Below are 24,596 nucleotides of genomic sequence, written 5' to 3'. Positions count from 1 at the left end.
CTTTCCGTTTTGTTTGTTTTCTCTCTGTAAATGTCTGGTGCAGTAATAAGCGCCGCGGTCCACAAAAACGGGTGCCTTTGGTCACCATGAGCAACCACAGGCTCAAATTAAGCACCAATTGAGGAGGCAGCGCTTGCAACAGATGTCCACTTCCAGTAGAGTGCCAGAGGGAAGATCATCTTTCCACTTCACAGCGAGATCGCCCCAGAGCAGAAATGATTGATGCAAACGCAGGGAAAGTATTTTAATAACCTGGGGCATACGCATGAAAGCAAAAGAAAGAAAGTAAGAATAAAAAAATCAGACACCGAATATTTTCCATTAATCCATGTATGCCTGCGCAAATTTTTAATCTTACTTGAAAGACACTCAAATCTTTTATGTTATACTACCATCTTGTGGTATTTTATGGAAGGTAACTATTGTAGCATTTGCAGCAGTCATTAGGCACGGCCATTAGTTTGTTCCGAAAACGTTCTATAAATTAAAAACAGCAACCTTTGTGAACTGACCTTAACCCTACGATTTAAAAAAAAAGAAATTAAACGTTTAACTCTAAATAATTACCATTTAGAGCCCATCTCCGACAACGTGCAATTGTTGAAATAGAATATCAAAATAAAATATATTACTCGGATATCATACATTACTCAAATATTAGGTATCAATATTTTCCTGAAACACGATCACTTTGTCACCATATATTTTACTATCAAATACAAACATTACAAACTTTTCATTTTAGATAAATAGCGTCAGTTCTGCCAAACAAAAACTCACTACTTTCAAGCAAAAAATGGTATTTTCTCCCCAAAATACTAACCTTGATTCTTAGCAAATGCATGTTTGGTCACACAAAAGTGTTAGTTTCATTCAGCACTCAGGTGCAGTACTGCCACGTATGAACATAATTGGAGTTAATTTCTCATTTACCACCCAATAGGGCAGGGATTCCCACCAGCAATATGAAAGAATATTCAGAGTAATGTTTAGGATGCTGGACAGTCAAGGACGGGTGCTATTTTTCAAGGTCAATACTGTGCCGTGAGGGGCAACAGCTATGTAAAGAATGCTCATAATATGCCAAGGTTGTGTCCTTTTCTTCTACAGCCGCCAAAACGCCAGGGATATGCACAGGTATGTCAAGAATTGGTGCCAATGTGCGAGAGATAGCTCAGGTTACAAAAAGAATATGCCAAGCAAGGGCATCATTATGCCAATACCTCCAATGTGCTAGGGACAGCCACAATTATGCTAAGAATGCCAAGGATGTCAAGGATGGGCACACTTTCTGCTACGGCCACTATACTGTCGTTTATGACTGGGAAGTCCAAGAACATATCCTTTCCCCATCATATACAAAAAGGCGGTCTCTAAAACATCCAGTCACTGGAAACACACATATGGACGGACAAACATGCACATAGGCTCTTCATCCCCATCTGTAATAGCTCGGGGCCACACCCAAGGTTAGCCTGTGAAATGAGACGCGTGCACACACGGATGCGGTGTCATGGGGAACTGCGTAAGAGCAGCCCCAGCTTTATTACGTAACCTCGGTTCAGCGTTGCATCAGGCGACGCAGAACCGGCCACAACGTAAGGAGAGTCCGGGTGGCTCTCTACATCCCTCCCATGTTTTACTTCACACAGAAGAGGAGAGGAAAGAAAGAAATATACTCGAAAATCAACAAAATGTACTACCAACAGAACAGAACAAAAGGATACAAAGTCCTGGGGATAACACCTCTCTGATGAGCATGCAGCGATGGTACACCGTTGCTTCTTAGAGACCCATGGTACAGACAAAGGGGGTCATTCTGACCCCGGCGGTCATGGACCGCCGGGGCCAGGGTTGGCGGGAGCACCGCCAACAAGCTGGCGGTGCCCCGCAGGGCATTCTGACCGCGGCGGTTTTGCCGCGGTCAGAAGTGGAAAACCGGCGGTCTCCCGCCGGTTTTCCGCTGCCCTAAAGAATCCTCCATGGCGGCGCAGCGAGCTGCGCCACCATGGGGATTCTGACACCCCATACCGTCATCCTGTTCCTGGCGGCTCTGCCGCCAGGAACAGGATGGCGGTATGGGGTGTCGTGGGGCCCCTGGGGGCCCCTGCAGTGCCCATGCCAATGGCATGGGCACTGCAGGGGCCCCCGTAAGAGGGCCCCACAAAGAATTTCAGTGTCTGCTTTGCAGACACTGAAATTCGCGACGGGTACCACTGCACCCGTCGCACCTTCCCACTCCGCCGGCTCAATTCTGAGCCGGCGTCCTCGTGGGAAGGTTGTTTTGCACTGGGCTGGCGGGCGGCCTTTTGGCGGTCGCCCGCCAGCCCAGTGCAAAACCCAGAATCACCGCAGCGGTCTTCCGACCGCGGAGCGGTATTCTGGAGGGGGAAGTCTGGCGGGCGGCCTCCGCCGCCCGCCAGACTTAGAATCACCCCCAAAGTCTCTGAGCTGGCTGCTCGGCACTGGGTTTGGGCGTAGATGATAACGTCCACCTCTAGAAAGTAATTCTCCCTGGCCGGCGTTTTCAACCAGAGGGTGTAGGGCACCGGACACCGATGCCTGAGTCCCCTCAATCTGTACTTCCTCCTCCTCTGGGGGAACAACCATCGAGTCATCGATCTCTCCTTCTTCTTCAGACGTGACGGACACCCCTGCTCTCCGGAAGTGTGATACGTTTCTGATTACCTTCTGCCTGCCTCGTGCGGCTGTTATCATTGGACCCTGCACACTGATAACCTGCCATGGTTCAGGCTCAAATGGAGTTTGGAACTTCCCGCCAGGCCGGCGGTTCTTCACTACCACCATATCTCCCTTTTGGAAACCCCAGTATCGACCTTGCCGTCGTTCAGTGGCTTTCCGATTTGTGCGCTCTCTGCGCTGCTGAGTGGCGTCGACATCCAGCTCGGGTGATGTCCTCTGAGGACCAGACGGGATGCAATCCCGAGGCGGAACTTTAAACATCAGGGCAGCCGGGGCACACCCTGTCGTACTGTGAGGTGTCTGGCGATAAGTACCCAGAAATTGTTGTAGACATTGCTCACTGTCCACTCGTTGTTCAACGCCGATTCTGAGGGCTCGGTTTAAAGTTCGCATAAACCTCTCGACGTCCCCATTGGCCTGCGGCCAGTAAGGCATGACCCTGCGGTGGCGTATGGCTAATCCTTCCAGGTAAGACCGAAAATCCTGAGCATTGAACGGCGGGCCATTGTCTGTTCTGACCTTGTCAGGAAGCCCAAACATAGCAAACATCTTTTGAAGGACTGGCCTCACATTCTCGAACGACGTGGACGACACAACATCAACGACAGGGAACTTTGTGCAAGAGTCAATGAGGACGACGGTCAGCAGCCCATCCGGGAAGCTCCCAAAATCCATACTAACTTTTGTCCATGGTTTCGTGCTAGCCGGCTCAGTGACTATTGGACAACAGGGTGGTTCCCCTGATGTGATGAAACATGAGTGGCATCTCCCCACCAATTCGTCCACCTTACTGTCCATACCAGGAAACCACACCTTGGCCCGCAATCTGGCCTTCGTCTTCGCAGTGCCTTGGTGGCCCTGATGTGCTAGCTCCACTACTCTGGCCCACAAGCTCTGAGGCAGCACAATCCTCCTTCCTCGAAGAACCAGCCCCTGACTATCCATGGACAACTCATCTCGCACCCTCCACATCCCTTGCATCGCCAATTTGCACTTGTGATTGGCCACTTTAGTCTTTTCCAGGAAAAGCTTCCACTTCCGATAACCCAGTGCCTCTTTGACCTGGTTCAACACTGGGTCCACTTTGGTGGCGTCAATAATGTCTCGTGCAGCCAGAGCATTGGGACATGCCGATTGCACCACCATGTTAACAAACACCTCAGTGCTCTCTTCGTCTTTCTCTTGAGAGTCATCTGTAGTGGTTGGGGATGGGTGGCGAGATAAATAATCCGCCGGGTTGTTCACTCCTGGTCGCTATACAACGGTAAAACGATAAGGTTGCAACAGGACAGTCCAAAGCTCTATTCGCGGGGGAGCCAGGCGAGGGCACCCTGCAAATAGTGCAACTAGAGGCTTGTGATCAGTCACCACCTTGAATTCTTGGCCATACAGGTGAAAATGTTTACACGCCCACCGAATTGCTAAAGCTTCTCGTTCTATCTGGGCATATCGTGTTTCAACCGAAGACAATGCCCTGCTGGCATACGCTACCGGAACCCACTCCAGCGGGTTCTGCTCCTGAAGAAGAACAGTGCCAAGACCTACTGGACTTGCATCCACCACCACCTCCGTTCGTCTGTGAGGGTTGAAATAAGCCATTGTTGACTTATCTAGCAGTGCTGTCTTAATGTCAGTAAATGCCCTGTCTGCCCTTGGGCTCCACTCCCAGCGATGCCCAACCTTGGTAAGCTGACGGAGAGGTTCCGCCATGGTTGCAAGCTGCGGAATTAATCTCCCACAATAGGTGGCCATGCACAGGAAGCTTCTCACTTCTGTAGGGTTTTTCAGAATCAGTGCTTGACGAATGGCATCAGCTTTACGAGGGTCCACCTGTAGACATACAATGTAGACATTTGAAAAGACATATCCAAAAAAATCCACCGACGTCTGATAGAACGCGCATTTCTTCTTGTGGAGTTTTAATCCTGCTTCTGACCACCTCTGTAATGTCGCCCTGAGATGTCGATGATGTTCTTCTCTGGTTTTGGAGTAAATGAGGATGTCATCACTTAGATTGATCACCCCTTGTAGTCCTGACAGCGTCTCCCTAATCATGTTTTGAAACACTTTGGCGGCCAAGGACACCCCAAAACTCAGTCTCTTGTATAGCCGAAGCCCTACGTGCGTTGAAAAGGTGGTGATGTTTCTACTGTCGGGCTCCAGCTCCAGCTGATGATACCCAGCATTTAGGTCCAATTTCGAGAACCACTGTGCTCCATTCAGATCCGCTATGATGTCATCCATCGTAGGAGTTATATGCCTCTCTCTTTTAATGGCCTTGTTGGGAAGGCGCATATTGACACAGAGACGGATAGCGCCCGGCTGCTTGGGCTTAGGTGCTATCACCAATGGCGACAGCCACGGTGTAGGCCCTTCCACCTTCTCAATCACCCCTAGGTCTTCAAGGAGCTGTAGCTCCTTCTCCACAGCTGGTCGCAAATGGAACGGAACGAGTCGGTGTCGTAGGGCGACGGGCATCACACTGTGATCTATGTGTAGCTTGACACTTTTACCTTTAAGTCTCCCCAATCCTTCAAAGAGCTTCGGAAAATCATTAACCAAGCGTTCAGCGTGGGAGTCATATATTTGTTGCGCAAAAAACACTAGTACCAGCTCTTCCGTTGTGTGGCACCCCAACAGAGTGCCTCTGTCCCCAGTCACCACATAGAGCCTTGCCTGTGTTGACACCTGCCCGCTGGACACTGCCACTTCCACTGTGCCTTTTAGAGGAAGTGGCTCACGGCCCCCATAGTTGTATATTTTAGTGGTGGTCGGGATAAGTGATGGCGTTGGAGTCAACTGCTTGAATAGAGTCTCATCCATCACATTCACCGACGCTCCTGTATCTATAAGCACAGTCGCCAACTTGCCATTAATCTGAACGTTGCTCATCGGTGGTGGTCGCTTCTTCTGCTGTCTCCCACCAGTAAACGAGATCACAAAGATGTCTTCATCCTCATCTTCCTCGAAAACAGGAGTACCTTGAGCCGTGGCTTCACCAGATTCATCAGTCTCTTTGGTTACGCTTCTGACCCTGGTGTCCCTTCCTTTCTGGCTTCCTTGCCAGCCCGTTCCTGACCTGCACACCTTCGCAAAATGATTGTCTTTTCCACACTTATTACACGTTTTCCCTTTTGCCGGGCACACCATTGGTGGTTTGTGGTCATACCCACAGCTCCTGCAGGTGCGCGGGCCCTGTTTGACCAATCTCGTTCTTCGTCCCGGCGGTTGACGCGTCTGGATGGCGTTTACCTGCTCTTCCTTCACCTGGACTGGACGTGAGGTTGATGCAGCGGCCAGTGATTGTCCCCTTACCGCTGCCATGGCATCCGCCTGCACCGCTGATAGTTCGTGTGAACGTGCCAAAACCAAAATGTCATCGAGGGGCATGCCTTGCTGTCGTAGAATAAGCTTCCGTAGTGCGTTCGATCTGCACCCTTGAATAATCTGTGCTCTGACCTCCTCTTGTTGATTTAGGCCTACACACGAGCTTGCTAGCTTCCTTAGTCGCGCATAAAACATGTCCATCGACAAGACGTCCGTCTGCTGAGCCTGCCGGAGTTTGAAGCGTTCAAAGTCTGAGTTCAGCTGTGGATCAAAATGCTTGTTCAGGGATTCCACCACTGCATTGAAATCCGACCTATCACCTGTGTTTGGGAGTGCGTCAAACAGTTCCTGCAGTTCATCGCCCCCCATGAGCAGCATGAGAGATCTGCGCACGGCCTCATCTGTCTCTCTTGTGGCACAGAAGTAGTTTTCCAATCGGTTTAGCCATAGGCGCCATCTTGGCGAAGCTGTGGCCAGGTCAATCAGTTGACTGAATGGGGGCAGCGCAGTGAGTGAGGAGTGAGCACTGACGCCTGCTTGCACAGGCAGCTGTGGGTTTTCTTGCAGTGGGGCGCTCATGGTGTCTCACGGTCTGTGGCCGTTTAATTATTATGCTGCCGGTGCTTTTCTTATAGTGTCTCTCTAAAGCTCGTGGTGTCTACTTTTTTTTTTATGCAGTCCGCCCCCTTTTTTTTTCTTCCAGGCCACTCTTAGTTATAGTCCATATTATCATAAGAAGAGAAGAGAGCAAAAAAAATGATGAGAGAAAGAGCAAAAAAAGCCTTCCTTCTTTTCCTTTCACTGTGTCCTTTTTTTTCCAACTGTTTTTTTTTCACCCTTTTCCAGGGACTATTAGGGCCTTCCTCCCTTCTTTCCTGTTCACAGTGGCTTTTTTTTTTCAACAGTTTTTTTTTCTTCCTTTTCCACGGACTATTAGGGCCTTCTGCCCTTCTTTCCTTTTCACAGTGTCTTTTTTTTTCAACAGTTTTTTTTCTTTTTTCTCTCTCTTCCCTTTCCAGGGATTATTAGGGCCTTCTGCCCTTCCTCGTTTAGTACTCGGGGCTCCTGCCCCTCTGGCTCTTGTGGTGCGTTCCCCTCCCAGGGGAATGCAGCCAGAGTGTGGCGTTGCCAACTTCTGGGGCATGCGCTTGTGTTTGTTTACACGCGCACAGCCCCGCGTGGTGCTTCAGGGCCGCTGGGGAGAGATGCTGTGGTTGTCTCAGCGCCGGCGAAGGTGAGGCTGTTTCTGTTGTTTTTTTTATTTATTTCATTCTTAGCGCGCGGGCCGCGGCTAGGGTTATTTAACACGGGACACGGCCCGGGGCACTCACCAGAGAGGGGGGGCAGGGCACACCTTCTTCTCACAGGGCGCGCCTCCTCTCCACACACGGCTGAGCGCCATCCTGGCCGCACGCTGTTCCTTGATTCTTCACACAGCGGGCGGGCGCTGTGCCGGTGAGTTTCTTTGTTTTTTTTTTTTCGGCTTCGGATATTATGGGCAGCTCAACCGCGACACGGGAGTACTGGAATCCCGCTCGTCGCCATTGTAATAGCTCGGGCCACACCCAAGATTAGCCTGTGAAATGAGACGCGTGCACACACGGATGCAGTGTCATGGGGAACTGCGTAAGAGCAGCCCCAGCTTTATTACGTAACCTCGGTTCTGCGTTGCATCAGGAGACGCAGAACCGGTCACAACTTAAGGAGAGTCCGGGTGGCTCTCTACACCCATCCACTACCCTACTTACCTTCTGCTATAGGTCATACAGAAGCTCAGTTAGCACCCGTCGTCTAGGTTTCCTCAGTCCTCGAGATATCATGGCACAGGGCCAGACTGCGGACTGGGGAACAATAAACCGCCCTGGCAAAAGTGCTCAAACTAGTTTAATTTGTTTCTTCTCCTCAAGCAAGATTTGTCTTTCCACCCCCCATTCATTCTCTCTCCCTCTGCTTTGATCGCTTTCTTTCTAGCCTCCCCCTCCCATCCGCTCTGTCTCATAAAGCCTCCCGTGCCATGCTTCGGTTAACTTCAAGGAGCTTCGAAAAACGAGAATTGCAGGCACCTTCAGGAAGAATCGATCCCAAAGGTGAGAAAAAGGGTTTTTTGGGAGTGAGTGGGGAAGGCAACGCAAAAAAGGTTATCCGGTTAGTCTCAGTAGCAGTTGGGAATAGCCCTGGTACGCCTTCTCCAAAACGACTGTTGAGTTTGGGTGGCAAAGACATATCCTTTCAGACCATTATGCAGGGGGTTAAGGGAGTAATGATTGACGACCTTGGTTTGGTAAGTAATAAAACAGGAGTTTCAGATGTTAAGTCAATTTCAGACAGTACAGGCGGTTCTAGAGCAGAGACCTCAGGTAAGAAAAAAGGGGCTTCATCTAGTGGCAGTGTCAAGAACAAAAAATTACCCTTGATGGGTGTGTCGATGCCGCTGGGGGCGCATCTCACACAATCCATGAAGGGCAAGATTTGTAACTGGGAATTTGTTGATGTGTTTAAATTGTTACACAGAGAGGTTAAGGCCGAGGAAGGATCTAAAGAGAAAGAGTTTGAATTAGCTAGGAGGCCCAGAGGGGGAATGGCCGAACAATGACTCCAGAACCGCGACAACGTTGTTAACGCAAGCGGACCCACGCTTGCGTTAACAACGACTACCTTTTCCTGTGCCTTAGCCACGCATGTGCTGAACAACGCACATGAATGATTAAGGCAGAGATAAAGGGAGTCAGCATCAGTAGAGGATGCAGTCAGGTAAGTAGGGCTGGGGGGTAGTTTTGCTTTTAGAGCGGGGCGGGGGCGGAGTAATTTTGTATTTAGGGCAGGTGGGAGGCGGGTTTTTAGGGGCAGGGGTGGGTAGTTTTATTTTTGGGGGTGGCGGTCGGTTGTTGTTAGGGCGGGTGGGGGGTCAGGGAAGGTTTAAGGGCTCAAGGTGGGAGGGTCGGGTAGTTTTTTTTAGGGCAGGTAGGGGGTCAGATAATTTTGTTTTTAGGGGTGGTGTAGTTTTATTTTTGGGGTGGGGACAGTTGTTTTTAGGGTGGGTGGGAGGGTCAGGATAAGTCTTAGGGCTCAGGGTGGGTGGTATCAGGGTAGGTTTGAGGGGCTGGGTAGTTGTATTTTTAGGGCTGGGTGGGGGAGTCGTTGTATTTTTAGGGGCGGATGGGAGAGTCAGGATAGTTGTATTTTTAGGGCAGGTCGGGATAGTTGTGTTAATAGGGCGGATGGGTGGGATGGCAAGTGAAAACTAAGCATGCTATTCCACACATGCCTTTACTAGGCATGCCTTTACAATGAAAAATTGTTGTAAAGGCATGCGTGGTAAGGGCATTTGTGGAAACAACACAGTCGTTGTTCCAACCGCATTGTTCAGGCATGCATGGTTGGCGCATGCGTTGTTCCATCATACATCCGGCCCAGAGTACCTACTGCAATTGAGAACTGGACGTCAGCTTTCCTTATCTTTGCAAGTGCGTACTGTGAGTGGCATCCTGAGCGATGCACCACTTTATTCAAATACATGGATGTGGTCAGGAGGGCTCAAATGGAATATGGAGGTTTTGAATGGTTTATGTGTGCTGAGGGATTTAGAGCTAGGTTGGATTTATTTCCCGAGAAGGAATGCGGGGACATTGATAATGAATCATGGATGCAATGGCTGCGTAATTCAAAGAATGCTCCAGCTTTACACATAGCTAGTGGCCTCCCCTTACCATACAAACTATTTAAGTGATGTCCCACCCAATTTGGGGTGGGCAGCTTTGCTGAAGGTCAGTTTTCCCAAAAAGGATCTTGTTGGTCTTTCAACAGAGGTTTCTTCTACCCACCTCCAGAGTAAGTTTCGGCACAACTGCTCAAATTGTGGAGGCAGACATCCCTTGGTGCAGAGTTTCAGGGGGATGCAATGGGGATGACAAGCCAACTCAGGGAGAGGTGGAGTTAGGGGCCAGATGCAGCCAGTAGTGGGAAAAGGGACCTACTATTAAATTTGATATTTTGTTTTACTGTTTACAGTTTTCTCCACTGCCAGGGAACGCTAAACTATTGTACTGGGAGTTTTTATAAGGTTTTCGGTTGTGTTATCAAGGTCCCAGAGTGTGCAGATGGTCAAAGAATTTGAAATTAGCAGTTGATAGTCAAGATGTAGTGAGAGGCAAGTTGAGGAAGGAATTGGAATGTGGCATAATTGTAGGCCCGTTTGATTTTTGGCATTTTCGTAACTTAACTATTTCACCCCTAGGAGTTGTTCCTAAAAACAAGGAGAGTTTAAGCTTATCCACCATTTGTCTTGGCCTTTCAGGGAGTTGATAAATGATTTTATTGCACAGGAAGATTCCATAGTGCATTATGCATCCGTTGATGAGGCTATTGAGTAGGTGAGGGTTTGTGGAAGAGGGGCAGAAATGGCAAAGTTGGATATTCATTCAGCATTTAGATTATTGCCTGTGCACCCTGATGATTTTTCACTTTTAGGTCTTCAGATTGATGATTTGATATTTGTGGACAGGAGGTTGTCAATGGGCTTTTCAGTTTCTTGTTCCCTTTTTGAAACATTTAGTTGTTTATTGCCGTAGGTTTTCCAGCACAGGAGTGGTTTTTGTTATGCGACACACTATTTGGATGTCTTTTTCTGGAAGGTAGGTCTGTGTCCAATGAATGTCAGAGAGGTTTGCAGAGTTTCCAGGTGGCTATGGAAGAGTTGGGAGTTCTTCTAGCACTGGATAATACTGAAGGTCCATCTACATGCATTATATTTTTAGGTATAGAATTGGACTCTGAAAAAATGGAAGTAAGATTGACACTTGATAAAGTGAATATGCTAGTTTGGAAGTGTGGATTCAGCCTGTCTGTACCCAAGGAGATTCTGAACAGAGCAGCAGCTACCTCCTCCCTTCCCACAGTGGCTGGCCTGAGCTGATTGGATCACTGAGTCCCTGGCAACCTGAGCCCTCCTCCCACACCCGCTAGGGCCCCTTAAGTTTGTGGAGGGAAGCCCAAGACAGCGATAAGCAGTATTTCAGTGTTTTTTACAATCTCTCCCTTACCTGGAAAGTAGACTCTGCTAACTTGAAAGTGTGGATTCAGCCTGTCTGTATCCAAGAAGATTCTGAATAGAGCAGCAGCTGCCTCCTCCCTTCCCACAGGGACTGGGCTTCAGTTAATTTGGCCCTTATATAAGTTTCTATTGGTTGTTGCATACGGTGTTGTGAGAGGTTGTTGGGGGCTGGTCTTTCTAATGGCTTAGGGATTAGAGCTGTGCTTGTGATTGGTAGTGGGGCTGAGAATCTGATTGGTTCTTGGTTTTTAGGGCTGGGCTTGTGATTGGTAGTAGGGCTGAGAATCTGTTTGGTTCTTGGTTTTTAGGGCTGGGGGTTGTGATTGGTTGTCAGGATTAAGGGTATGATGGGTGATTAGGTCTGGGTCTCCCATTGGTAGTTTGAATTAGGGTTACAAATCTGATTGGTTAGGGTTAGGACTAGGTTTCTATTAGCCAATAAGGCTATTGAAGCCTAGGGCTCAGGGCGTCCCAGGCCGGGAGTTAAGGCTAAGGGTGGAGAGGATAAGGGTAGTTGCCTGTTTGGGCCTGTTGGGGAATGGTAGGGCCTAGGGCCAGAAATGCTGCCCAATTATCCATTTACCAAAACAGACTTTAAACCCTATACATCCATCAACATGCAAACATACTATCTGCAAAGACATCCAACTCCTGCATCACAAACTGAACACACACAGATTGCAATGTCCCATCAACCAACACGATACCCCATTTACAACACCTATACACATATCCACCACAACTACAACAGTAAGACACCTTAATTCTCACAGCAAACACTACTCTGGCCACTCCCACTAACACAACCTGCCATCGCCCACACAGCACGAAATCAACCTATACATTACTTTCAGCCTTCCAGATACACACTTCCTGTTCATACAAACCAACAACACTATCCTCCATTTGCTCCACACAGACCACCTTTCATCATGACAATTCCTAAACCCAGCCTTCCAAAAAACCATCTACAAACGGCCTTCCCCTCGGTTCACCAATTACACTCAACCATGCTATCCTCACACTCCACTACACCACACATATTACCTCTTCCAGTCATCACAACTAACACAAACTCCCCTAACACACATCCATCCCCTCTTACACACCTCATACATTCATCTCCAAAACACATCAACACCCCCTGTAATACTCACATTCCACTCACCAGCACTAACTCACATACAAATCCCTCACCAAAAACAACTACATCAATATCTCCTCTTAGTATTCCACAAAAACAATACAGACCACACACATCAGCACATCCAATCAACACAAACTTTCATTATACTTATCGTCACACCCATCCCCACCCTCATGACTACACAAAGAATACAAATCCCGTCCATTCTTTACCCCTACATTCTCACTCTTCACAAACATCTACCACAAGCACCCCAACCCAGCAACTTTCATTCAACTGCCTCTCCTCCATTGCACAATTTAGAGCCTTACATCATGATCCACATGCTCCTCCACCACCCCTAACCCATACTCCATCCACACTAAACAGATGCAAACAAAATAAACAATATGCCACTCTTAACAACTTTGCATTCCTTGTCTATTGCATAACAAGGCTACCCTACAAAAAACAGTACACTCTTCATTTCTCTCTCTGGCACCAAGCCCACCACCCACACACACAGACCCAACAAAATGCCTCCTAAACTTGCTGGAAGAGGAACATTATATTGAAAAACAAGACTATTGTGACCCTCACACAGTTATTACAGCTAACAACACACCTGCTACAAGCTCAAAATATACTGCTTACCCTTCTCCTAAGCAAAACAACACTGCCACTAACACACTTTTTCTAAACTGCCAGCTCATAAATGCTCAGTCACTATCAAAAAACAAGCACCACATCTATGACCTGGTCACAGACACACAACCTGACTTAAAATTCATAACAGAATCATGGTTGGGAGATGACATGGCTCCAGTGTTGCATGAAGCCCTTCTTACGGACTATCAAACCATCACACAAAACCGTATAGGCAAGAGAGGAGGTGGGCTAGCTATTATAGTCAAACAGGCAATAAATCTCAGTAAAACAGACAACATTTCCATACAAGATTGTGAAGCCCTCCTCACCAGATGCCACCCTACTCCAACTTCCCGCTGTAACTTTCTCCTCCTTTACAGACCTCCACCTAACAACTCCACATTCCCAGACCTTTTTCTAGATAACAGTCTCAAACCTCATTATAATATACTCAAACCTATGCATTCTTGGGGACCTAAACATTTGGTTTGACAAACCCAATATGCCCCATCCAAAAACTATCCCCATGGCCTAGTCGCATTGAACCTACATCAGATTGTACACAATCCCACACACATCGCTGGACACATCCTAGATGTCATTTTTTCCTAAGCCTGAACTAGTTACCATTCATAGCATTACGCCAATCACATGGTCAGGCCACAATTTGATAACTTTCCGACATAAAACTCCACAAATCAACACACCCCACAACTACTTACATACATGCACCTATCGACCTTGGAACAAACTCAATTTTGATGACTTAGAAACTCAACTAACAGCCAACACAGATCTAGATACAATTAATTCTGTTCCAAAATGTTATGAGTGGCTACAGGAAGCTTTTGATATCCTAATACCACTCAGAAAAACTAAACACGACAAAAGAAAACTAATACCTTTGAGAAACATAGAAGTTAAAAAGATAAAGCAACAAATCAGAAAGTTGCAGCGGACCTGGCTGAAAACAAACAACAGTCAAGACAAACTGCAGCTACACAGACTTAACAGAATATACAAATCATCAATCAAAAAAGCTAAAAAAAGGTACTACTCAGACAGAATTAAAAATGCTAAATTTCCAACCAAAGAATTTGATAAAATTCTCAATGAATTTCAAAAACCTACATGCATGGAAGGAAGTCATCCCACTACTCAAGATTTCACAAACAAACTGGCAACTCATTATACAACCAACGCAGACACATTGGACTCCTATTTAAAACAGAAGAAAACCATCAGCACCAACCCCTTTCCTAAAATACCCTCGAAGAATAAACCAACCCAGCCTCTACAGTCCTTCACACAAATATCACAAGGTGAATTTATGGATGTGGTCAAAGCAAGCAGACCTTCTTATTGCCCTTCTGACCCTTGCTCACCACACATTTTCAAGAACACTCTTTTATCTACATCTGCTGCCACACCTGTAAGAAGAATCATCAACAACTTTTTAACTACCAGAACTTTTCCTGTAGACCTGAAAAAGGCATACATCCTACCGTTATTAAGGAAAACAAACATAGACCTGCAAGAACCCAACAACTACAGACAATCACAAATTGACCTTTCCTGGGCAAACTGATAGAAAGAGCAGCTTTCACCCAGATGTCACAATTCATTGAAGACAATTCTATACTTTCAGATTTCCAAAGTGGATTCTGCCCAGGAAGAGGCTTTGAATCGGCACTCATAGCAATCTGGGATAATCTTAAAAATACAGTCGACCGCAATGGAGTTGCTGCACTACTTCTCTTGGACCTCTCGGCTGCCTTTGATATGGTTGACCGTGACACCCTAATTCAAAGACTCCACTAAGCCTACATAGAAGGGACTGCTCTCAACTGGATTACATCCTACCTTAAAAAAATAACTAATATCCCCTTCTCGTCCAAACCCTACCTCACAAAAGCAGGGGTCCCCCAAGGATCAATCATCTCACCTTTGCTTTTCAACATCTACATGATATCATTACCAGAACTGATCAATTATTTTCATCTCACATGCTACAACTATGCAGATGACACACTTAAATTAGAATGCCACAAAAACATTGAAAACTCACTAATCTTCAGTTGCCTCAGAGCCGTTGATCAGTGGATGATTTGGAGCCATCTCAAACTAAATGTCTCCAAAACAGACATACTCACATGTGGTGACTAGAAAAATTATGACCCACTGTGCGCCTGGCCTGACGATCTCGGACCACCTCCTCAATTATCCAAGGAAGTTAAAAACCTTAGAATCTCTATGGACTCCAAGTTATCAATGAATGCCCAAGTAGACAAATTAGCACGAACAAGCTTCATCACCTTGAAGACCCTACGACGCATCTTCCCTCACTTCGGATTTCCACTGCAAGCTACTATCTCACTTGTACTATCCAAACTGGATTATGCCAATGGCCTCAACCATGGATCATCTCTATCTATTATGAAAAAACTACAACATATTCATAGCTCCGCAGCCAGGCTACTATTACATGTAAAGCCACAAGCCCACATCTCCCCTTCCTTGAGAGCACTACACCAGTTACCCGTTGCCAGAAGATGCACCTTTAAGCTGCTTTGTATCACCCACAAAGCTATACATGGAACAGGACCGCTCTTTATCAGAAACAAAATAACCAAATACATTCAACAAAGAAGCCTCTGCTCAAGATTGGCACCCCGCCTTAGAACACCACCATACAAGAAAAAGAATATATGTGGTACATCCTTCTCCGTTCAAGCAGCCAAACTATGGAATTAATTACCCCCAACTATAAGAGCCACAGATAACTATCTTGTCTTCAGAAAACTACTCAAGAGTTGGCTCTTTCCTTCATGACCACCAAATACAAACAGCTATGGACTGCATATGCCTATGTTGATAAATATTTTTATCTGATCATGTGTATATTCTAGTTATATATAGTTCTTTAGAAAATATGTATTGCTACTATGTCATAACAATAAACTACACACATACTCTTTAAACCTGTTTAACTAATGTATATTTACTCATGGTTTAAATATGTATATGTATGTACATATATGTGTGCATATGTGTGTGTGTTCATGTATGTGTGTGTGTATATCTATATATATATGTGTGCATGTTATTCTATGCTTAACATATTCATAGGTCATTGCATAACTCCTAGATAAGTTGTTATATTAGATACTTATGAATCCCTGCTCTCATTTTATATCACACTTTGTCTACCCATCACCATATGTCATGTCTCTATCACTCTATCCTCCATTCCCACTCTGACTCATCCCCAATCCATTCTACTACTTTAATCTCCTAAGTAACCCTGCCTAAGTTCTTCCCTCCTCTTCCACATCTAACTCACCCAAACCTCACTTTACTACCATGATCTCCCAAACAACCCTACTAAATTCTCCCTCATTTATCTCACCCTGCTACTATGACCTCCCTAACCCTTTCCACAGACTGTTCCCTCCTCCATCCCCCCTTTACTCAACCCAAGCCTAAATCCTATTACCATAAACTCCCAATTAACACTTCTGGATTCTTCCCTCCTTCACCCCTCCATTACTCCAGTACAGACCACCAGGCCCCCGCTCCAAGTTCACCGAAGACATCGCAGACTTCGTCAACCCTCACGCACTCTCCTCCACCGACTACATCCTCCTAGGAGACCTCAATTTTCACCTAGAGAACCTCACCGACAACCACACCACCGCCCTCCTGGACAACCTCGCCAACCTGGGACTGAATCAGCTTGTCAACACCCCAACCCACTACGCCGGACACACGCTCGACCCCATCTTCTCCTCCAGCAGACACGTCACCTTCAGCCACACCACCGAACTCACCTGGTCGGACCACAGATGTGTCCACTTCAGCTTCAAGAAGACCACCGTACACCACCACACCCAGCAACCCCCAAGAAGACACTGGAACCGTATCACCACGGAACAGCTCGCAGCAACCCTCTCCCAGAACCAACCCACCTACACCACCGACCCCGACGAAGCCGCCAACAATCTCACCAACTGGCTCTCCGACTGCGCAAAGTCCAGAGAGTCCGCCTCCCCCCCTTCAGATCAACAGCCACGGAAATCATCTGCGGCGTACCCCAAGGATCCTCCCTCAGCCCCACTCTCTTCAACGTCTACATGACCCCCCTGGCGAACATCGCACGCAACCACGGACTCGACCTGATATCATACGCCGATGACACCCAGCTCATCCTATCCCTCACTAACAACCCCACCGCAGGCAGAACCAGATTACACGAAGGAATGAAGGAAGTGGCGAACTGGATGACAGACAGCCGTCTAAAACTGAACGCAGACAAGACAGAGGTCCTCATCCTCGGCCCCACTCCCACCGCATGGGACAACTCCTGGTGGCCCCCCGCCCTAGGCAGCACTCCCCAACCCACTGACCACGCCCGCAACCTCGGCTTCATCCTGGACTCATCCCTCACCATGTCCAGGCAGGTGAACGAAGTGACCTCGGCATGCTTCAATACCCTCCGCATGCTTCGCAAAATCTTCCGCTGGATCCCCACAGAGACCAGGAAGACGGTCACCCACGCCCTCGTAACCAGCCGCCTGGACTACGGGAACACCCTGTACGCCGGCATCACCACCAAGCTGATGAGGAAACTTCAACGTATCCAGAACGCCGCCGCGAGACTCATCCTGGACATCCCTCGCCACCATCACATCTCCGGACACCTGAAAAAACTCCACTGGCTCCCCGTCAACAAGAGGATCACCTTCCGACTTCTGACCCACGCACACAAAGCCCTTCACAACCTCGGACCCAAACTGATCAACAGCCGCATCTCCTTCTACACCCCTTCGCGCACTCTACGTTCCGCCGGTCAGGCCCTGGCAGCTGTACCCTGCATCCGCAAAGCCACCGCCGGAGGAAGATCTTTCTCTTTCTTGGCAGCGAAGACCTGGAACTCGCTACCCAGCCACCTTCGCGCCATACCTGACCACCTCCCCTTCAGAAGGCAGCTCAAGACCTGGCTCTTCGAGCACTGACCCCCCCCCCCAGCGCCTTGAGACCCTTTATGGGTGAGTAGCGCGCTTTATAAATTTGATTGATTGATTGATTGATTGAATCCAACCAACAAACTCACATATGCTCGGCTCAAATTAAGTCATACTAATACTAAAACTGTACTCATATTTCCCTATACTAATCCACCACTAATTTCTTTTGGGTTCTGGAGTAGCGTGCTACTCGCCAAAAAGCACTTTGACGCCTCTTCGGGGGTAGTAAGCGCTATATAAATACTATTACAATACAATACAATATGTTGATTTCTTTGTTGGAAGAGGCAGTGAGCAAGGCAAAGCTTGAGTTGCGGCAGGTGCAAGCCTTGTTAGGCTATTTGAATTTTGCTTGTCAAGTGGTGAGATTTGGAAGAGCTTTTTGTAGGCGACTTGGTTTTGCGGTGAAAGGAGCAGTTTGACCACACCACAGGATTAAGTTTAAGGCCAGCATCAAGGCAGATTTGCAGAAATGGATTTCCTTCCTGCAAGGATTTAATTGTGTCACGATGTTTAAGGCTGATGAGGAATGGTTGTGGCAAGTCCAAATCTTTTCCAATGCTTCTAGAGAACACGGTTTTAGAGTGTTCTAGGATGGTCACTGGGCTGCCGAAAGCTGGCCTGAATCTTGGAGAGAAGCACACTTGATCTTTTTCTCTCTTTGTCACTCTGGTTTTTATGGGGTGACAAATTGGCCGACAGGTGTGAGGTATTTAATGTTGATAATAAAATTATAGTAATTTGGGTTAATCTACAAAAAACATGCAATGAAAAAGTTTTGAAGTTGTTGCAGCTCTTTTTACTCAGTTGTTTGAAATTCAACATTTTATTTAAGGCACAATATGTTCGAGGTGTGAATAACGATATAGACAACGCGCTGTCTCACAGTGGCAGAGATTCCATGGACTGGCACTGGGAGTGCATGTTCAGAAAATGGATGTGCCACAGGCCCTTTGGGATATGGGAATCTGAGGATTTTACAATTGATTCATCAATCCATAGTTCCGTCCACTTAGAAGACTTATGATAAGGCCTTGTCTGAATTCCTTAAGTCAGGTGCAGTTAAGAGATGGGAAGGTCCTTATTTGCTATGGCACAGGTGGGATAATGCTGTCTGATTTATTATGGGTCAGATTGACCTGGGACTGGCTGCAGTTACTATAAGGGGAAGATGTCAGGTATTTCATATTATTGTAAGTATTACTGGGGTTACGACCCAATGGAAGGTTTGAAGGATATATTGGGAGCTCTAGATGTGGTTTGCTTTTCTCCTGTGTTTATTATGTATGTATTGGTTATATTATGGCGCCCTCAGAGATTTTGAATTACTGGGGACAAAAGTTGGCGTAGGTCTACAACATTGTCACGTAAGTATCCTGGAAGATAAAGTCAAATTATGGTTGGGCTCGACAAAAACAGACAAGTTATGTAGGGGTCAAGAAGTGGTTTTAAGATCAAATTTTCTTCCTGATTGCCCCTTAAATTGTTGGATTTCCTTTTCTTCTACTTTCTTATTGCCTTTGTGTGCATATGTTTTTACACATGAGGATGGTTCTGCCTTAACCTCTTTTCAGCTTCTTGCAGTTTTAAGAGCTGTTTTGGTTAAGTTGGGTGTATCTCCCAAAGTTTATGGGACACATTCATTCTGCATTGGAGCTTCTTTGGATGCCAAAATGGCAGGTAAAAGTGATAACATGATTATGGATCTTGGGCGCTGGAGCACTCATTGTTTCAAGAGATATATTAGACCAAGTAACTCAGCCAGTTAACATGCTCATGTAATCTTTATAGTGGTATTTTCAGTTCTTCGGTTATTATTCTTTTTCTTTTAAAGTTGTGTGGCGAGTCCTGACAGTTCTGGATTGTCAGTCTGGATTGTTGCCCACTGATTTGCTCGCTGGGAAGCCAAGCAGGCGAAGTCACAGTGTTTTGGTTATCAGTTGGGGCTTAATGGGGCCCTGGTTAAAATTTGGTTGGGTGGGGGGGTTTGTCCTGATATGTTATTTGTGCATTTAGTTGAGAACGATTTGGTTGCATTGTCAGGTATTGGCTTGTTAAAAGTTATGAAATTAGATATACTTAGGTTACAAGGTCGTTGTTCCGGAACTCATATTTTTTGGACCGAATTGGTGCCCAGAAGATTTTGGAGAGGTGCAAGGAGTTTTTCTGGTATTGAGAAGCAGCGCAGAAAGGTGAACTGCGAAACGAGAGATTTGTGTAGGCAGCATGGGATCTCTGATTACCAGCATTCAGAAATTGTGTCAAATTATGTTTCTCTTTATAGGCAGGATGGAGTATATTTATCCCTTTTGTTTAATGAGTTTTATATCTTGGAATTATGGCTAAGGATTGCTGAATTGTTGGGTGAGCATTTGTGGGATTTTCAAGTTGCATGTTTGCAGTTGGAGACAATAAGTTGGGTGGCGCAGGAAAATACCTATGGGTTTTCCTGGGTGGTGGATCTGAAAGACATTTCTTTGATTGGGAAGGGGGTATAGAACCACTATAATGAGAGGACAAGCGTATTGAGAAGGACCAAAGGGATGGAGGGGCAAGAGGAACAACATGAAGTGGAGACCAGGGCTGAGGGGTACTGGATTTTGGGAAAGGGTGGGTTGGGAAAGGGCACTGAATTTATTAGAGGGTGGGATGGAGTTAGGAGGAGTTTTTATGTATTAGTGATGAGATGATTAGTTTTGTTGGGCTTAATGCCAAGGTTGTTTGTTAGTTATCAGACCTGTTCTATTAGAGCGGCCTCTTACCCCTTAACATGGCATAGCGTGTTGTTTTGCATGCCGTTTTCATCCTGTGTGGGTTGGGGGGGGAGTAAAGGCCTGTTCGGCCCCCTCCTGTGCTTATCAGGCGTCGGTGGTGTAATGCAAGGCATTGATCCTGGTGATTGGTGGGTGGTCATCATGGGTGGAATCAGTTAGAGATTTATAAAGGGAGGGCGGGGTGTGGTGTGGTCAGCCTCTTTGGCCGCTGTCATACTCCAGGTACCCAGGGCATGGTTTTCTGTCATTTGTTCCACCTACCCTTGAATTGTTTTAGTTTATCTCATGTGTTTTTCCTTATATGTTTTCATGATTTCTTCACTATTAGTAGCTGATTCTTGTCTCTAGTTTGGGTTTTTTAAGGGATCGTTTCCTCTTATACACTGTTTCTTAAATAACATTTTTAATATGGCAGGTCTACTGTGCTCGTTGAAATATTTTTGCCACTGGTAGAGGGATCTGGGGAGGCATAGCTGAAAGAAGTTTTATTAGTTGGGAAGGGGTACAGTACCCCTATAAGGAGGGGGCAAGGATATTGAGATGGACCAAAGGGTTGGAAGGGCAAGGGGAACAACATGAAGCGGAGACCAGGGCAGAGGGGTACTGGATTTTGGGCAAGGGTGGGTTGGGAAAGGACATTGAATTTTATTAGAGGGTAGAGGGGGGGTTCAGAGGAGCTTTAATGTATTAGTGAGAACATGATTAGTTTTGTTCGGCTTAAAGCCAAGGTTGTTTGTTAGTTCCAGTCCTGTTCTATTAAAGCAGCCTTTTACCCCTTAACATGTCATAGCTTGGTGTTTTGCTCGCCGTTTTCGCCCGATGCAGAGAATGAAAAGTGGTTTTAGCCAAGCAGGAGAGGAGGGGATAAACTTATGAAGTCTTAACCTGCATAAAGACTGGTACTTACAAAAACCTTTGTGCAGGTAAAGCTGGAAGCTATTTGTTTCATTGCATGCTTCATGCAGAAGGTTCTCTATGCTCAGGAGCTCCCTGGGCCATATGCAGGGTGCATTTCAGTGGCAGGCACTGATGAAATGCTTAAAATTCATTCTGCATGAGTGACAGAGTGAAGAACACAATAATGGGCCAGCCACCACTGGTGACCACTTGGTAGCAGCATAACGTTGCACCAGAAAAACATTGTATAAATAAGTGCTTGATAAATAACTTCTGCTCTAATAATATTTTTAATACACGCTGCCTATAAGGGAACAAGAATTATTTACAAGTCATTTGGGTGTACACAGTAAATAATTTACCACATCTACCTGGATAAGTTTGTGTTTTGATAGGTGAAGTCTTTCCATCTGATCCACTGGAATTTTAGAACTGTCCTGCAGCACAGAGCAAAGATTCAGTTATTTATAACCAAGACAGATTTAAATACATTTAATTACGCAACAATGCCAGAAGTTATTAAGATAATGATTCACAAATGATGCACAATCTTTCTCACAGGTAGCTTCTGCTGATAAACAAACCTTGCTACTTGAGCAGTTCATACTATCAACACCATTATTCAAGCAGTTTGGGACACGCTAATCATGTGGCCTTTAGTACACTCGCCCAGAGTACCACCTCTGCTTCATATATGCAACCCCTGCAAACGTTCTCTCTATTCAATGCCCTCTGTAATTGCAGTACCCACCACTTCACTGCCAATTACAAGGGCACCATCCTGCATATAGGTTTACAGCAAAAGAGCATGTGGAGGATAATGTAGTATCCTGCTAGACACATTCTAATGTTTGTTATACTCCCAGTTGCACCTGTCCACCACCGTCCTGCAGACTGCCTCTTGAGGCTGAGAGACTGTGGTGTCTAGTGTGTTTTCTGTTAATCCTACAGGCTGGACTTATTTTTAATTTTAATAAACTTTGGGAGGAAGGTAGTGTTCTGCTGGACACATTCTAGTGTTTGTTACAGAACAACTCATTGAGGCTGGACTTAAAACCCACCACACACCCTTCCAACACAAGCGTCACTGGTCAGGAGAGCCTGCCTATAAAAAAGCTTGAGTGCACATGATTGTGGCCAGTTCTAGAAACCATCACTCTGATGTCTGTGTCTTTCATTTACCTAACCTGTGGGTCTAGGACATTTACCAGATAACATAACTTTAATACCATCATGAGCCTCACATCAGCAGCAGTCAAACTATTTGAAGTCCAAGTCATGTATGATAATACACAGCACCAAGGACACTCAACATTTTCAATGAATTTACACCACAATTTGCAGAGCAACACTGAAGAAAAATAAAGCTAATGAGGGAGCATGGCTAACTATCATTTGTCCACTTTTCCACTCAAACCGCCATGGCAGTATCAGCCTCCCGGCGGGAAATGTCAATCTGCAGCCCGGCGGCAGGCACAGTACTGCCGCCGGCATTATGAGCCTACCTATCACCATTGTTTACTATGGCGGTAGGCCCTACCGGTGACAGGGAATTCCTTCCCTGTCACCGGTAGTTGGGCTCCCTGACCCCCCCAACACTCACCTGACACCCCCCACCCCCCTCCATCCAACCTCCCCCACTCCGCTCTGATCCTCACACTCCCTCACCCTCTCCAAACCTCACACACACCCCCACCCCCTCCATCCAAACCCCCCACCCACCCCCATACACACACTTACACCCCACCTCCAACATTCAAACACACCCCCGGCCCCTCCGATCATCACACACACACCCCATACACGCACACACCCGCAGACACGCACCACGCATACACCCAATCACTCACACTGACATACAGGCATTCATACAAGCATGCATCCAGACATGCTCGCACACATTCTTACACACAATCACACTGACATGCAGACACGCACTCACTTCACCATTCTTACATGCATTTACTCACACGCATACAATGACGCAAACAAAACAACACACACAGACGCATTCAAACACTCACTCTCACATTCATGCACACACTCAGACACACACACACAACACCACCTACCCTCCCACGCCCCTCCCCCGTCGGAAGCCTCACTTACCTTGGTCGAGGAGGTCTTCTGGCAGGGAACGCGAAAGGGCACAGCTACCGCCAGCAGCGCCCCGCCAGCAGAACACTACCAGGCCGTATGAATTGTCATAATACGGCTGGCGGCGTTTAACTGGCGTGGCAGTGCTGGTGGTAATAGCGTCAGCTTACCACAGTCCGCCAGCATGATTACTGTCGGATTTCCGCCCTTCTTGTGGCGGAAGTCTGGCAGTGATCATAATATGGTGGACGAATGATAGCCGCGGTGATGGTATTTTGGCGGCTGTCACCGCAGGGTTAGGAGGTTTTTACTGCCAATGTCAAAATGACCACCTGAGGGAGTATGGACTAGGGCATCACCCTGGACCGACCGATAAAAAAGCCATGAGATGTGCTTTACAACCAGCTCCATGTGGTACAGATTTAGCACTGCCAACAAGACAGATTCTAAACATGGAGCTAGGACAGGAGTCTTGACATAAATATTTGTTTTAAAAATAGGGCCTATTAATTCAATTTAGGGTACAATTCTGAGGATATGCTGCCTAAAAAGGTGGCTTTACTTAACCAATTTACTTGTGAAGTGGTAAAAATGACAGCACACCACCTACGTGCTGGAAGTGCCAGATGTAACTATTCAATACAGTATGGTTTTCATTGCCTTCCAGAAAGGGAGAAGTATGGTCCTTCTGAGGGTTTCTGGAAGAGTGATCGTTGCTTGCACCAACTGGAAAGGCTCCACCACCAGCTTTTTCCCTCACAAACTTTAGCCGGAATCAGGAATCTTTTACCTTCATATCTTAAGTGCTTTGGCACAATTAAAATGGATCAGGCCGTGGCATTACCATGGATAGCCTTGTTTATCAACATCATGATTTAACATGTAATGGAAGCACACGAACAAAGGCAGGCAGGTGGGAGAGGCTGGAAAAATAACATATACAAAGA

At 46.6% G+C, this 24,596-nt stretch overlaps 1 protein-coding gene across 1 annotated transcript in view; it reads right to left on the bottom strand.

Annotated features, from left to right (window-relative positions):
- The window catches only part of FAM217A (family with sequence similarity 217 member A), an 82,076-nt gene that overhangs the window by 29,844 nt on the left and 27,636 nt on the right, over positions 1-24,596 (bottom strand). The window contains exon 2 of the mRNA XM_069206665.1: positions 21,924-21,989. Coding sequence (XP_069062766.1) covers positions 21,924-21,989 — 66 coding nt within the window. The remainder of the gene's footprint in view (positions 1-21,923; positions 21,990-24,596) is intronic.

This window comes from Pleurodeles waltl, chromosome 2_1 (genome assembly GCF_031143425.1).
Source record: "Pleurodeles waltl isolate 20211129_DDA chromosome 2_1, aPleWal1.hap1.20221129, whole genome shotgun sequence".
Taxonomy (NCBI): Eukaryota; Metazoa; Chordata; class Amphibia; order Caudata; family Salamandridae; genus Pleurodeles; species Pleurodeles waltl.
The sequence above is the reverse complement of the archived record's forward strand: the minus strand, read 5'-3'. Positions and strand labels throughout refer to the sequence as shown.